General features: G+C 40.1%; 3 protein-coding genes across 4 annotated transcripts; 2 read left to right on the top strand and 1 right to left on the bottom strand.

The window, feature by feature from the left end:
- The first annotated feature begins 3,786 nt into the window (after positions 1-3,786).
- Positions 3,787-7,116, top strand: LOC147480166 (amino acid transporter AVT6A-like). Its single transcript, XM_086575365.1, has 5 exons — positions 3,787-4,378; positions 4,549-4,701; positions 5,224-5,427; positions 5,673-6,138; positions 6,710-7,116. The coding sequence occupies exons 1-5, from the start codon at positions 3,976-3,978 to the stop codon at positions 6,846-6,848; spliced, it is 1,365 nt and encodes a 454-aa protein (XP_086431491.1). The 5' UTR covers positions 3,787-3,975; the 3' UTR covers positions 6,849-7,116.
- A 456-nt stretch (positions 7,117-7,572) lies between these two features.
- LOC147480164 (uncharacterized) lies at positions 7,573-11,467 on the bottom strand. Its single transcript, XM_086575368.1, has 2 exons — positions 10,711-11,467; positions 7,573-10,628 (listed from the first exon to the last, which is right to left on the bottom strand). The coding sequence occupies exon 1, from the start codon at positions 11,417-11,419 to the stop codon at positions 10,715-10,717; it is 705 nt and encodes a 234-aa protein (XP_086431494.1). The 5' UTR covers positions 11,420-11,467; the 3' UTR covers positions 7,573-10,628; positions 10,711-10,714.
- LOC147480165 (Galactose oxidase/kelch repeat superfamily protein) lies at positions 7,913-9,713 on the top strand. 2 transcript variants are annotated; one of them, XR_015203486.1, is made up of 2 exons: positions 7,913-9,342; positions 9,484-9,713. XR_015203486.1 is itself a non-coding variant. In XM_086575366.1 (2 exons), the coding sequence occupies exons 1-2, from the start codon at positions 7,913-7,915 to the stop codon at positions 9,346-9,348; spliced, it is 1,239 nt and encodes a 412-aa protein (XP_086431492.1). In that variant the 3' UTR covers positions 9,349-9,713. The 2 variants fall into 2 exon arrangements, 1 of the variants encoding a protein (XP_086431492.1); XM_086575366.1 differs by having other exon boundaries at positions 7,913-9,145; positions 9,343-9,713.
- Positions 11,468-15,450: the final 3,983 nt, after the last annotated feature.

Here is a 15,450-nt window from a genome sequence, read left to right as displayed (position 1 = left end):
ATCGCCTCCGAAGTCTCGCTAAGTTGAGGACCTATACTTCTAGGATCAGCTCTCGAGAACGCTCAGAGCACCACCACGCCCTAGGAGGCTAAACACGCTTCATGCGGCGGGACGCGGCTCTGAGCTTATGGGCTTATCGCCTCTCCGAAGTCTCGCTAAGTTGAGGACCTATACTTCTAGGATCGGCCGGAGAACGCTTCGGAGCAATTCCCTCGAGGCTAAACACGCTCTCATGCAGCGGGACGCCTCGGGGAGCTTACGGGCTTATCGCCTCTCTCCGAAGTCTCGGTTGAGGACCTATACTTCTAGGATTAACTTCGGCGAAGCGCCCGGGGAACGCAGCCTCGGGGCTAGACACGCTCTCTCATCTGGCGAGCGCTCTCGGGGAGCGTAACGCCCTCGGGGCTAAACACGCCTCATGCGAAAGCGGGACGCCTCGAGGAGCTTACAGGGCTTATCGCTCTCCGAAGTCCCGCTAAGTTGAGGACCTATACTTCTAGGATCAGCTCGCCGAAACGCTCTACCGGGGAGCACCACGCCCGAGGAGGCTAAACACGCCTCATGGCGGCGGGACGCCTCGGGGAGCTTACAGGGCTTATCGCCTCTCGAAGTCTCGCTAAGTTGAGGACCTATACTTCTAGGATCACTCGGCCGAACGCCTCGGGGAGCACCACGCCCTCAGAGGCTAAACACGCTCATGCGGCGGGGCCTCTCGGGGAGCTTACAGCTTATCGCCTCTCCGAAGTCCGCTAAGTTGAGGACCTATACTTCTAGGATCGGCTCAATGAGAACGCCTACCGGGGAGCACCACGCCCTCGAGGCTAAACACGCCTCATGCGAGCGGGGCCGCTCTCGGGGAGCTTACAGGCTTATCGCCTCTCCGAAGTCTCGCTAAGTTGAGGACCTATACTTAGGATCGGCTCGGCCGAGAACGGAACGCCGAGAGCACCACGCCCGAGGCTAAACACGCCTCATGCGGCGGGGCGCTCTCGGGGAGCTTTACGGGCTTATCGCCTCTCGAAGTCTCGCTAAGTTGAGGACCTATACTTCTAGGATCAGCTCGGCCGAGAACGCTACCGAGAGCACCACGCCGAGAGGCTAAACACGCCTCACGCGGCGGGACGCTCGGGGAGCTTATTGGGCTTATCGCCTCTCGAAGTCTCGCTTCAGTTAAGGACCTATACTTCTAGGATCAACTCAGGCGAACGCTTCCGGAACGCACCGGGCTAGACACGCCTCATACGAACGGCTAAGCGGCTCAGCGTAACGCCCTCGGGGGCTAAACACGCCTCATGCGAGCGGCGGGACGCTCAGAGCTTCTGTGCTTATCGCCTCTCCGAGTCCGCTAAGTTGAGGACCTATACTTCTAGGATCATTCTCGGAGAACGCTCAGAGCACCACGCCCTCGAGAGGCTAAACACGCCTCATGCGGCGGGGACGCTCTCGGGGAGCTTACTGGGCTTATCGCCTCTCGAAGTCTCGCTAAGTTGAGGACCTATACTTCTAGGATCGGCTTCGGCGAGAGAACGCTCTCGGGAGCACCACGCCTCGAGGGTAAACACGCCTCATGCGGCGGGGCGCTCTCGGGGAGCTTACGGGCTTATCGCCTCGAAGTCTCGCTAAGTTGAGGACCTATACTTCCTCCGAGAACGGCTCTCCGGGAGCACCACGCCCTCAGAGGCTAAACACGCTCTCATGCGAAAGCGGGACGCCTCGGGGCTTCAAAGCTTATCGCCTCTCCGAGTCTCGCTTTCGGTTGAGGACCTATACTTCTAGGATCAACTCTTCGAACAGAACGCTTCGGGAGCGTAGCATACCGAGGGGCTAAACACGCTCTCATGCGAGCAGGACGCTCTCAGGAGCTTACAGGCTTATCGCCTCTCCGAGTCTCGCTAAGTTGGGGACCTATACTTCTAGGATCAACTAAGCGAGAACGCTCTCAGGAGCATTACGCCCTCAGCGGCTAAAACAAACTCTCATACGAGCAGGACGTTCTCAGGAGCTTACATGCTCATAGCCTCTTTGATCCTCACTAGACGAGGACCGATACTCCTAGGGTTAACCAAAGAAGAACGCTCCCAGTGAGCAACATGACCCACGAACTCGCAGGGGCACGGTCCCCTTTCGTCCAAAAAGATCAAACACTTACATGTCGCGTTCCTGCGCATTATCATACCAGCTTAACATATAACGAGAAGACATCTCAGAAGCAAAATCCATGGACAGAATCAAAGCCATGAACAAATCAGACCAATGTTCCCAACCGAGGGAAACTTCACGAACCTCGTTCGAACGAGTGTCATCGGAATCCGACATCTTTCTCCTTTAAGCTTAACAAATCTAGCTACTAGTATCTAACAGAGTACCCTAACAACTCTAGCACAGAAGCTTAGCACCAAACAAGGGAAACGGGTTCAAAAATGGCAGAGAACTAACCTGAAGATTGATGCGCTAATGAAGTTCTCTCTACCAGACGAAGCAGCCAAATGAAGTCTCAGTCAAGCAAGTAAAATTTTTGAACAACCGCCCCTCCAGTTTCCAAGGCATTATGATTACACCCTAGCCCTAGCCGCCCACGACTTCCAAACAACTGTCTTGTCTTTTCACATCCCGAAAAAACGGTGCGCCACGTTTTCTTCTGCAGAATCGCCAGATCGGATCACGCGCACACGCGTCCACACGATCGCACCAACTAGCTCACGCGGTTAACACTAGTCGTTTCTACATTGATTGTGGCGGATTCCCACCTATCACATAATGCAGCGTGCCGTGCCGTTCTTCTCGGCCAGGTCGTTATCACAACCCACCGGGGAGGGGTCGCGGGGGAGTGATATTCTCTATCCAGCACGCGCTTAACATGGTGGAACTAATACACCGACCTATGGTCTCAGGTCGCATCCATGAGCCAACATCGCGCCATAGGACAGATCGCAACATCATGCGAACTACGCCAGGCAGTGACACAGACCCCCTATCCATAAGCAATCATGACTGAAGGTGTACTTGCACTCATCATCGATCGTCACCATCGGTCACGCCGCAGTTGAAGCTACCCGTGATCGCCACTCCTCATCATCACGGCCAGACCTATGTAGATATATTTCTCGCGTGCTCCATGATCCACACCCCACGTTGGTGACATCCTTTACACGTGGAGGGTTAGGATACACTTTCAATCTCTATAAATACCTCTCCTATGAACTACGCCAGACCTGATTCTACTCTGACCCCAAGAACCCAGAGTAAGATCGTGGCGGTTAATTCTCAAAGCCGAACTCGGTCTCACCCATCCATCCATACCAGTCCCCCAGAGACTGTTTGTAAAGGAATATCACATCACACCTTTACAAATTGTATTATAAAGCTCGAACGAAAATATACCATTACTTCCAATTCATTGGACTAATTTGGCTTCCATTCGGGTGTGCAATCGCTATTTTATTTATGATTGCACACATGGAAAATTACTTACATGCAAATCAAACATTACGGGGCATCTGTCTAGCAGTCAAGAAAACAAAAACAAAGAAAACCGACGTAGCCTATCCAGTCACACGGCCACACCTACCAAGCCTACCAACGTCCCATCCCATGCTAACTACAAGCCAACACGTGTACATAAAAAAGAACAAAAAGACAAATAAAGCAGAGAAAAGAAAAAGAAAAACGTGTGGTCATACAACGAAATAAACGTCTCTTTCTGTCTCCACGCGGCGACACTAAATGATGTGTCGTTCAAATCCATGTCCATAAGTAATTAAGATTTAAGACCAAAATAGCCTTCTTCACTAATCTCCCTCTCCATTCTTTAAAAAAATAAAAACTGATTAATATTCTTTCCCATTCTAGATAACTTCCATCTTCATTTGTTAAAATTTTGGTCTTCCAAAAATAGAAAAAAGAAAAAATATTTATTTTTATTAGCATATATGGTTTGAGGAAATCAAGTGTTGAACCAGAAACACACGTACGGAAATGACACGAAAAAGTTCGCGAAAAAACAAACAGATAATAAACGAGAAAGCACCATTACTACCAAAAAAACTAGACGATGCTAATGAGTATGATGAGTTCAATGGAGCTTCTTTCACTGGGGCAGTTTTTAACTTATCAACTACCATCGTTGGTTCTGGAATTATGGCTTTACCTGCCACAATGAAAGTTCTGGGCCTTGTCCCTGGGATTGTTTTGGTCATTTTCATGATGTTCTTTACAGAGGCTTCTATTGAGTTGTTGCTAAGGTTTAGCAGGGCAGGGAAGTCAAGGTCTTATGGTGGTGTTATGGGTGATGCTTTTGGAGTTACTGGGAGGATGTTGTTGCAGACTTTTGTTGTTGTCAATAATATTGGTACACTTATTGTGTACATGATTATCCTTGGTATATTTCATATCTTATCTATTTATTTCATACCACTACTCTAATTTATCATTCTGGTATTGTTCCTCAATCCTTTTACTTGAAGAAAACTAAAAGGCTAATTTACATAGTCAACAATTTTGACCCATCACAAATGAACAGAAAGTAAGACTAACTGGTTTAATGTTTAGGCGACGTACTTTCTGGAACAACTTCAAGTGGAATTCACCACTATGGAATATTGGAAGGATGGTTTGGAGAACATATCTGGAATGGACGTTTCTTTGTGGTGCTGGTCACGACTCTTCTTGTTTTTGCTCCATTGGCATGCTTTAAGCGCATAGGTAAGCTTAGTCAAATACTATTTGGTTTGTTCATGGATTCATATTAGCTATTTCTAATTCTTATTAGATAATTATGACCTAGTATATAGTAGGGATACTGGCTCAATTATGAAAGCTAGGTCATTGTAAAACCAAGCTATCTTACCTTTGGGGATTCATTCTGTACTAGGATCTTAGTCTCTTAGATCACCTCAGTGCTTGCACTACGCTCGTGAAAACAGGTTGCTAATGTTATGTCTTGTATGACTTCTTATAGTCTTATACTCTTATGTAATTGTATGAGATATATTGCAACTCTAAAGGAGAAACATGTTATTACAATATGCTTGAGAAAGGAGAGATTTGTTTGAGCTTCCATACCTTTTCTTTACCACATTTATTTAATGGCTAAAAGTATAATGGTTGTCTTATATAGGTTTTAAACAGCCTGATTCTTTTACTTTGTTAAGTGTTTTCATAGCTTGTAACTTTGTAAGGCTACACTTTTTATACGAAAAACTCACTAATTTTCTGTCTTTGCAGATTCATTGAGATATACATCTGCATTATCAGTAGGGCTTGCGGTTGTGTTTGTTGTTATCACTGTGGGAATCACGGTTGTGAAATTAATAAATGGAAGCATAGCAATGCCGAGATGGTTTCCCGATGTTACTGATATGACAGGGCTCTGGAAACTCTTCACAGCAGTTCCTGTTCTTGTGACGGCATACATATGCCACTTTAATGGTATGCAATCTGAAAATATTTATTCAAGAAAAGGTTAACTTTATATAGATAGATAGTGGTGATGGCACAATCTTGGTAAATGTATGTTTTTTAAAGGAAATCTTCTCTTGACATATGTGGAGGGAGTGATAATATCTGCCTATTCCCCAATGGGAGAAGATATGTATAAGCAACTTGTTCAATTTAGATGGACTATGAACAGAAACGAAATGCAATTCCTGATAGCGTGTTCCTTTGCTTGGCAGTGCATACAATAACCAATGAACTTGAGGACTCTTCGCAGATACAATCAGTTGTGCGGGCCTCACTTGCGTTGTGCTCAACCGTGTACATTGCAACAAGCTTCTTTGCATACCTCCTGTTTGGTGATTTAACCCTCAGTGATGTGCTTGCGAACTTTGACACTAACCTCGGCATTCCGTATAGCTCACTTCTGAATGATGTTGTTCGTATTAGCTATGCTGCCCACCTCATGCTTGTCTTTCCCATCATCTTCTTTGCTCTGCGGCTAAACTTGGATGGCCTCCTCTTTCCATCATCAAGGCCTTTGGTATCAAGTAATGGGAGATTTGCATTAATCACCATAGGACTCCTTTCTATTGTTTTCCTGGGTGCAAATTTTATCCCCAGCATCTGGGATGTTTTCCAGTTCACTGGAGCAACAGCTGGAGTTTGCATTGGTTTCATCTTTCCTGCTGCCATAACGATCAAGTGAGTTCCTCAATTTCATGACCATTTGGTTAAGTGTGCTGTATTTTTGGGGTAATTTACTTTGCAGAAACATGAACAATTTATGTTTACTCATTGTGGTAATTCAAGTCCTGGCATTATTTTTCCCCTCCATTTTTGTAGAAGTAGACACGTCTTGCCCTTAAGGCACTTCATTTCGAACTCTGCACTATTTGGTATGACCCCTTAATTAACCACGAGTAGTCCTGTGCCCACATTCTCAGAAAAATAAACTACACAATATCTTTGTTTAATAGTAGAGTTTGTGGACAACCATTGTCCTAGAAGTGGACGTGTCCTTGTTTTGTTTACAGTTTAAACCTTTTTGATACCAAGTAGAGCCTGTAGTTTTTTGAGGTTCATCCTCAGAAATGTCGGTTCTATGAACATGTCTCCCTGAAATGGTTGGTGAATTGATGACTGCTGTTTTCCGCCTTTGTTTCTGTTTTTATCTGGTATCTCATGCTTGAAAAATAAAAAAATGTGCGTCAATTGCCTTAATGATTTCTTTAAAGAAATTCGTACTTATCATGGTCAATCATGGTCATTTCAGGGACCGTCATGGGATAGCAACAAACAAGGACAAAATCTTAGCCATATTCATGATCGTACTCGCTGTGCTGGCAAACTTGGTAGCAATATACAGTGATGCTTATGCCATCTTCAAGAAGAATGCAGCCCCAATTGCCTAGTTTCGCGATCTCTACGAGTATCACTCCTGGCTAGAGGAAATGGAACGAAAGAGGGATGCAATCATATGTACATTGAGATTTTCGTCATTCATGACCCTGAAGTTTGAAGCCCATTATATAATCAGGACATTTGCTGGTTGAGCATTGTGCTGTGAAAACATTTAAGTGGATGTCAATTGTCATACACTCATACTAGAACCTAAATGTTATGTATGTGGAATTGTGTATGGAACTTTATCCCTGATTATTCATGGGGAGATTTGTGTGATGTTGTTGTGAGCTTGATATGAGTAATTTGTCCCTGATAATTTATTTAAAAATAAGTTTGGGGGTTAAGGCAGACCCCTGACCTGTTTCATTAAATCAACCCAAGAAACTTACAGCCTCCCCTAAGAGAATCATCTTTAGAAGATCGGAGCCTTTTGTTCTTGAATAGAGATGTTTCTTTTTTAAGCATTGTTATAATACATGGTTACATACACTATCCCTGTTCCTTGTAGTTGATAGAAATGGAACTACAATGTGGTTACTGACTCGAGCCTAGTCTAAAAATTTTGATGACATGTAATAAAATTTGGTGTTAAAACTTTAAGCAGCAGTACAAAGTGCAAACAACACTAACGACAAAAAAAATCTGAAACACAACTTATAAAAAAGAAATAAAAACATAAAAAAATAAATTAGTCTTTGTCTTATTATATTCACTTTCTTCCATCAAAACTTTCTACTTGAAATCTACCAAGAAATAGTCAAAGCCTCAAAACTTCAATTTGTTCTCAGGTCTGTTAGTTTTGTTTCAATTTCAATTCTTGTATTTACAATTAATATAACTGTATTCATCATATATCTTAAGATAGAATTATGAAATCAGGGTTTTATGAATCAAATTTATTAGAAATTGATCAAATTCGGGTTCGATTAGGTACAGTGAAGAGAAATTGAGTTGGGGGTTTTGTTCCTTGGTGAAAAAGTTAGGTTCTTTGATATGAAACTTGTAGTTTGTGATTGGGGTTTTGTGATTATAGAAGAATTTATTGGTTTTTGAGGGTTTGGGCTAGTGAGAAATGGATGGAAATGTGGAATTAGGATTTGTAATAACAAGTGAAGAACAAGTGAGACCAATGAGTAGACCTGGATCTAGAAACACTAGTCCTTCAAGTCGACCTGGTTCGAGGAATACTAGTCCTTCTAGTAGAAACACTAGTCCTTCTAGAGTGAAAACGAAGCCTCGTGGGTTTGATGAAGAGACGGCCAGTACGTTTGGGAAAGCGATTCATATGGATGTACAAATGGAAGATAACATTTGGGCAATGTTACCGGAAGATTTGTTGAATGAAGTCTTAGCTAGGATTCCGCCTTTTATGATATTTCGGTTGAGGTCTGTATGTAAACGATGGAATTCGATATTGCAGGATAATAGTTTTCTTAAGTTTCATTCACAAGTACCGTCTCACGGTCCTTGTCTTCTTACATTTTCGAAGAATTCATTGGTTTTGCAGTGTTCAGTGTTTAGTTTGCCTTTAAAAACATGGTATAAGATACCATTTACTTTCCTGCCACATTGGGTGTTTTGGTTAGTTGGTTCGTCCGGGGGACTTGTCTGTTTCTCTGGTTTAGATGGACTGACTTTTAAGACGTTGGTATGTAATCCACTTACTCAGGCTTGGAGGACATTGCCTAGTATGCATTATAATCAGCAAAGACAATTGATCATGGTTGTCGATAGAATGGATAGATCTTTTAAAGTAATAGCTACTAGTGATATTTGTGGTGACAAGACATTACCCACTGAAGTTTACGATTCAAAGAGCAACATTTGGTCTCTTCATCAAATTATGCCTGCAGTTAATCTCTGCTCCTCGAAGATGGCATTTTGTGACTCCAGGTTGTATCTTGAGACCCTTTCACCTCTTGGACTAATGATGTACCGGCTGGACACAGGTTACTGGGAACACATTCCAGCTAAGTTCCCCAGGTCTTTGTTAGACGGGTATCTGGTTGCTGGCACACAAAAGCGTTTGTTTTTAGTTGGAAGGATTGGTCTGTATAGTACTCTCCAGAGTATGAGAATTTGGGAGTTGGATCATGCAAAGATTGCTTGGCTGGAGGTAACTAGAATGCCACCAAAGTATTTTAGAGCATTACTGAGGTTATCAGCAGAAAGGTTTGAGTGCTTTGGACAGGACAACTTGATTTGCTTTACATCATGGAACCAAGGGAAGGGTCTTCTTTATGATGTAGACAAGAAAGCGTGGTCTTGGATTGCTGGTTGTGCTCGCCAGTCTTACAATAGCCAGGTTTGCTTTTATGAGCCAAGGTTTGATGCTTGCATCTTCTAGGAAAAGAGTATTCGTTATGTTTTCCCGATGGATTTGTTGTTGAAAGAGTTACATCATATCCAGTCTTCCTTGTTTTAGTTCTACTTCAACTCTACCTCTCTATTCACCATCGGCATTTGACATATCAACCAATTGGTATTTCGTTGGAGTTTCAGGTATAGCTGTTGTTTGTTCTCTTATACACGGTTCGATTATGCTTTTTTAGAGGTCCTCATGTGGATACCCAGGAGACAAACACAACAAATATGTCCAGCATGTTATTCTAACAGGAGTATCTTCTACACCTTATGTCACAGTCTTGGACATGAAGACGGTATTGCAATAGTTAGATTGTGGACAAAGAATGTGGATTTGAATGGTGTACATTGTGGATGGGAATGTGTAGAAGGTGGTAGATGGCATTTCGGCAGGGTTTTAATTTGTATGTACTCTGCAAATGTTCTACAGTGTAAGGTACCAATTTTTAGTTCATCTGTACATTAAAAATATAAAACACTACGGATAATAGAGAATTTAATGTTCAACATTTCTGGATCTTCTAGTTTGCTGGTATGTGTCTTAGATTTTCGTTCTTGGGAAGTATGTGTTACTTTTAAACTATTGTAGTGTTTGATTCACTTGGTCATGGTCCTTGGGGTAGTATTACGTTACTGTTGTTTTAGTTTTTAATATTTAGAGGAATGTTCTGATCAAGTATCGTTTATACAAAGAAGTTGAGTTGTAAAGAGATGGTTCACATCTTCCTCAATGAATTGTTTGTGCGAGGTCACGAGTTACATGTAGATAGAGCGGACTTATCGTTTACACGTGACTAAGGTATAAAATATAATAGCGTTATTTGTTATAAAAATCACTATGTATAGTACACAATTTAATGTTCAGCCTTTCTGGATCTTCTAGGTTGCTGGTATTTATGTCTTATACCTTTGTCCTTGGGAAGTATATGTTGCTTTTAAACTATTGTAGTTTTTTATTCACTTGGTCATGGTCCTTGGGGTAGTATTTCTTTACTGTTGTTTTAGTTTTTAATATTTAGAGGAATGTTCTGATCAAGTATCATTTATGCAAACAAGTTGAGTTGTAAAGAGATGGTTCACATCTTCCTCAACGAATTGCTTGTGCGAGGTCATGCGTTGCATTTAGATAGAGCAGACTTATTTGTGACTAAGGTATAGAGTATGATAGATTTATTTGTTATAAAAAAAAATATGATAAAGTTTTCACTTGTAAACCAAATTCAGGGAAAAATTACAAACAGGTATGGAACACATAGAATTCGTGAGGAATGCACATGGTCAGTGGTCAATGTAATGACAATAAGATGAACCATAGTACATTGACCAATACACACTCTACAAACGCAGTACACTCGAGCCATCCTCTGCTCCTTTTGTGTCTAATGAATGATTCATTTTTACTGCTAACTGAAGATAAATAATATCTGCACCCATGAAGAACAAACTGTAAAGAGCATACACCCCAGTATGACCTAAATATGCATTGAAATATAGATGAAATAATACCAGCTCAAGGGCTACTGGCAGAAGGGGGTGGAGCCAAGACAGGGATTGTAGTTGGGATGGAAGGGATTTTAGGTATGGTGGTGGGAAAGGTTGGTAGAGGTGGTAAATTCGCTTTAGGCACAGTAGGTGCAGTAGAAGGTAGGGTCGGTTTAGGCAAGGAAGGAATTGGTGTACTTGGTAGGAGTGGAGGTAGTGTGGGCTTAGGCAAGGAAGGATTTGGTGTGCTTGGCAGGGGGGGCATCGTCTGCTTTGGTAGAGTTGGGACAGTGGGCAGAGGAGGTATCTGAGCTTTTGGCGTTGGAGGCAATGTTGGAATTACTGGTAATGGAGGCATTGTTACCGTTGGGAGAGGTGTTGGAATTGCTGGCGATGGAGGCGTTGTTGCCTTTGGGAGAGGTCTTGCAGGCAATGGAGGCATTGTTGCTTTTGGGAGAGGTGTTGGGATTGCAGGCAATGGTGGCATTGTTGCCTTTGGGAGAGGTGTTGGCAGTGCAGGCATTGGAGGCATTGTTGCCTTTGGGAGAGGTGTTGGAAGTGCAGGCAATGGAGGCATTGTTGCCTTAGGAGGAGGAGGAATAATGGGCAGTGTCAGTGCTGGTGGAGGCGCGGAGGTGTCCAACAGATGGCGAGCGGCATAACTCGTGTTGATGCTTGATAATGCTAATGCTATAGTAAAACATAATGCGAAGCAATACTTGGAAGAAACCATGGGTTTGGGAAACTATTGACTTAATAGGAACTAATTCAAGTTGCTTCTGTCTTAGAAAACCAACTAATGGGGTTTTATAAAGGAGAGTTGCTGAAGGCATTGTGGTAGATTAGTAGAACCAAATAGAAGTTTGATGAGATGGTTGAGGAAATTTGATGAGATGGGTGAGGAGGTTTGGACTTGGAGTTATAGTTGTACAGAAGAAAATGCAGAAAGTTTCAACTTATTTCCTGCCGAAGTTATATGAGAAGGAGGTGATCATAATATTTACTGATGTGATCCGTCTTCAGTCTTCAACTATTTTGTTATCTTTCACCTATAAAGAAACAATAAATTGGGCATAAAACCCAATTTTGGAGAAAATAAAGTCTAGAGGACACGGTTTTTGGTGAGTAACTCACAAGGACAAATTCTAACAATTAGTAACTCACGAACCCACAATTTCAAATTTAGTAACTCTCAAGGACAAAATAAGTTGGCCCGGCCATTTTACTTTTTTTAAATGCTAGTTATACTCTTTTGTGAAAATAACCTTCAAGGACAAATGTCCCGGATTTAAAATAAATATTTTCCAATTTTACCTTTTATGTCATTTTATTATGAACAATGAGTGTTCATACCTTCTGCTGATGTATGAACAATAATTGTTTATATCCAAATAGGTGAATGTACATTATATAATATATTGATGTATGAACATTGAATGTTCATATCAAGAATGTTCATACCTAAAGGATTATGAACATTGAATGTTCATACTCAAAGGACGACTATAAACATCGAATGTTCATACCCAATCAATGTTTATACCTAAAGACTATGAACATTAAATGTTCATATCCAAAGGACTAAGGACTATGGATATTGAATGTTCATACCCAATCAATATTCATACCCAAGGACTCTAAATATTGAATGTTCATTATGAACATCGAATGTTCATACCCAATCAATGTTCATACCTAAAGACTATGAACATTCAATGTTCATGTATGAACAGTCAATGTTCATACTAAATACACTAGGTCGTTTCGCCTGAGTCGGGCCGTTAATTATTTCGCGGAAGGGGTATACTTGACATTTCATCTATCCGATCCGTTTTTTATTTCGCGTCAAGGGTATATTTGAACTTTCATCTACCATGTCTTTTTAAGTTACGAAAAAAAAAGATATATTTGAGAGTTACTTTTTCGGCATTTTTGTCCTTGAGAGTCACTCTCTGATAAAAAGAACCCCCCGCGTAACAGTTCTGTTTCCATAAATTGAATTTTTTCGTTTCCTAATTTGTCCCTGTTGCTCTTATCTAATTACATCAACCAAGACAAGACAAAATATAATACATAAATTGTTATGTCTAACAAAGAAATGTGTCATTTAATACGTTAATGATTATTTATTGTAGTGGGCCCAAAAAATAAAACTCAAATAGCAACTTTCGTACATGTTGGAGAATCGCTGTTTATCTTTATCAAACTACTCTTAATTCACATTCATAATTACCAAATGTGCCCTCTTTTTTTCACTTGCACTTCGTAGGGACACACGTGCACTATTATTGGGATTCCAAACTTTTCATATACTACTCCACCATTTATCACTCATAACCTCATTCATTGGTTGACGGGTTTAGGGCGCGGTTATTTTTTTGTTTTACATTCGCCTAAAATTTATGGAAGGTTTTATGGACTTGTTTTGCTTAGGAGGTTTATGGGCTTTGCTAATTGAATTGGAAACTGCCATTGCTAAATTTGGATCGACAAACCCAACTACAAATTCTGAACTCTTCCACCGCCTATTTTTTCATCTCTAATCACACAACTACACAAGTCCTTTTGCCTGATAACAATAAAAAATCGTTTCCCACTATTATATAGATAGTTATATTTTTATTTTTATTTTGGACGCACTATATATTGTCTTTGTTTAGATTGTACACTATTCTCCTCTTTTTGAATTTGAATTGATTAGTTCGGTAAGAAAAGTATAGGTATACACGTAATCTATGTACGTATTAACAGCTCATGGTTAATTTTACGCTCATTGAGAGTGCGCAAAATGCTAGTTAAAATTAAAAAGGATATAGAAATATAGAATTAGAGAGAAAAAATGGGAAAAAGGGAGGAGAGTGGGAGAGAGAATTTTTGTTTGACTTCATTACCCACACCTATTCCATAGAGCCATTTGACTTCTTTGGGCAAAATGAATGCGATGATGAATTGATGATCTAACAACTTAATCTTTTGGTCACTGCAGAGTGGAAGCCAAATCGCTAACTTATGTTTGGTTTTTTATGATCGGTATCTTTGAAAGTTGAGATCAAGCCGCCTCCCCAATATAACGATTCAAATTGTATCCAAAAGCATTAATTCAAACAAGTATGCGTATGCACCGGTTGGAAGAAACACATGTCATTATAATTCTATTTTTGATTGTTGGATGGGAAGATATGTAGGTCAAGAGTAGGGGGTTTATTTTGTAAATATTTTTTAAGTTGTTTGATAATTTCAAACTAGTGAAGGAAGAATGACTAAATAATGAAAAAAAAGAGATTTTGATTTGCCTATTCTATTGGGGAGGATTCTTGGAAACCCGGCTATTATATAGTGTAAAGACTAGATTTTGGACCCGGGTATACGCCAGGGATCTATTAAATATTTTGTGTGTTGAAAAGGTTTTTACAAAATGTCTTACACAAATTTTCGAATCAGAATATATTTTTATTGAAAAGAAACTGAAATAAGTTAATGAGCAGCGATTATGGTGCATAAATACTTGGAAACTAAGGGATCAAATTGAGATAGCTTCTTTAGTTTGTGGTTTATGATATTAATCCATAATTTTCAAATATAATTATCTTAAACTCGATCTAGCTTGTATAATAGTTTTTTTAGATTTATGATGATTTAGCGGCAAATTTTCGAATCAGAATATATTTTTACTGAAAATAAACCGAAATATATTAATGAGCAGCGATAATGGTGCATAAGTACTTGGAAACTAAGGGATCAAATTGAGATAGCCTCTTCACTTTGTAGTTTAAGATATTAATCCGTAATTTTCAAATAGAATTATCTTAAATTCGATCTAGCTTATCTAATAGTTTTATTAGATTTATGGTGATTTAGCGGCAAATTTTCGAATCACAATATATTTTTATTAAAAATAAACCGAAATACGTTAATGAACAACGATTATGGTGCATAAGTATTTGGAAACTAAGGGATCAAATTGAGATAGCCTCTTCACTTTGTGGTTTAGGATATTAATCCGTAATTTTCAAATGAAATTATCTTAAACTCGATCTAGCTTGTATAATAGTTTTATTAGATTTATGGTGATTTAGTAGTAAATCATCACCGCTCAGCTTACGTACTAATGTGTACAAATCACTAAAACAGATTGATTGTTTCCATATCCTCAAAGAATACACTACTCCCACTTGAAAATATTTGTCACATGAACATGTCCTACGAATGGGTGTCGTTATATTAAATTATTCTAAAAAATATTAGCAATTATGCATAGCTATGAGATATGAAAATTATATTAATTACTCATTTAAATTTCTTGCACCACTATGCATAGCTCTATAAAAAAAAACCATCAAACCTCGATAAAACTCATCGATTTCTTTTTATTGTTAGGTTTAACAATAGAAGTTTGATTGAAGTTTTGTGAGAATGCCCAATGTGGCGAAGATAATATTGAAGTTACTTGAATAGCAAAGCATTTCCAATCACAATAAAAGAATTATGATAAACACTATTTAAAATGTAAAACTATATTTGTCGAGACATTTATTCTCCTACATATATTACAAATATGTTTTAGGGTTATTAGTTCAATGCATTTGCATCAAGTTTCTGATTTTCCATTAATTATTCTTGAGGTTAGTTTAATGTAGTACGTTGCATCTAGTTTCCAAATTCTCAATAATTATTCTTTGAGGTTAGTTCAATGCAGTTGCATCAAGTTTTTGATTTCCCGTTAATTATTATTTGAGGTTAGTTCAGTACAATTGCATCCACTTT

Source organism: Coptis chinensis, chromosome 8 (assembly GCF_015680905.1).
Source record: "Coptis chinensis isolate HL-2020 chromosome 8, ASM1568090v1, whole genome shotgun sequence".
In the NCBI taxonomy this organism is placed as follows: Eukaryota; Viridiplantae; Streptophyta; class Magnoliopsida; order Ranunculales; family Ranunculaceae; genus Coptis; species Coptis chinensis.
This window is presented reverse-complemented; position numbering and strand designations above follow the sequence as displayed.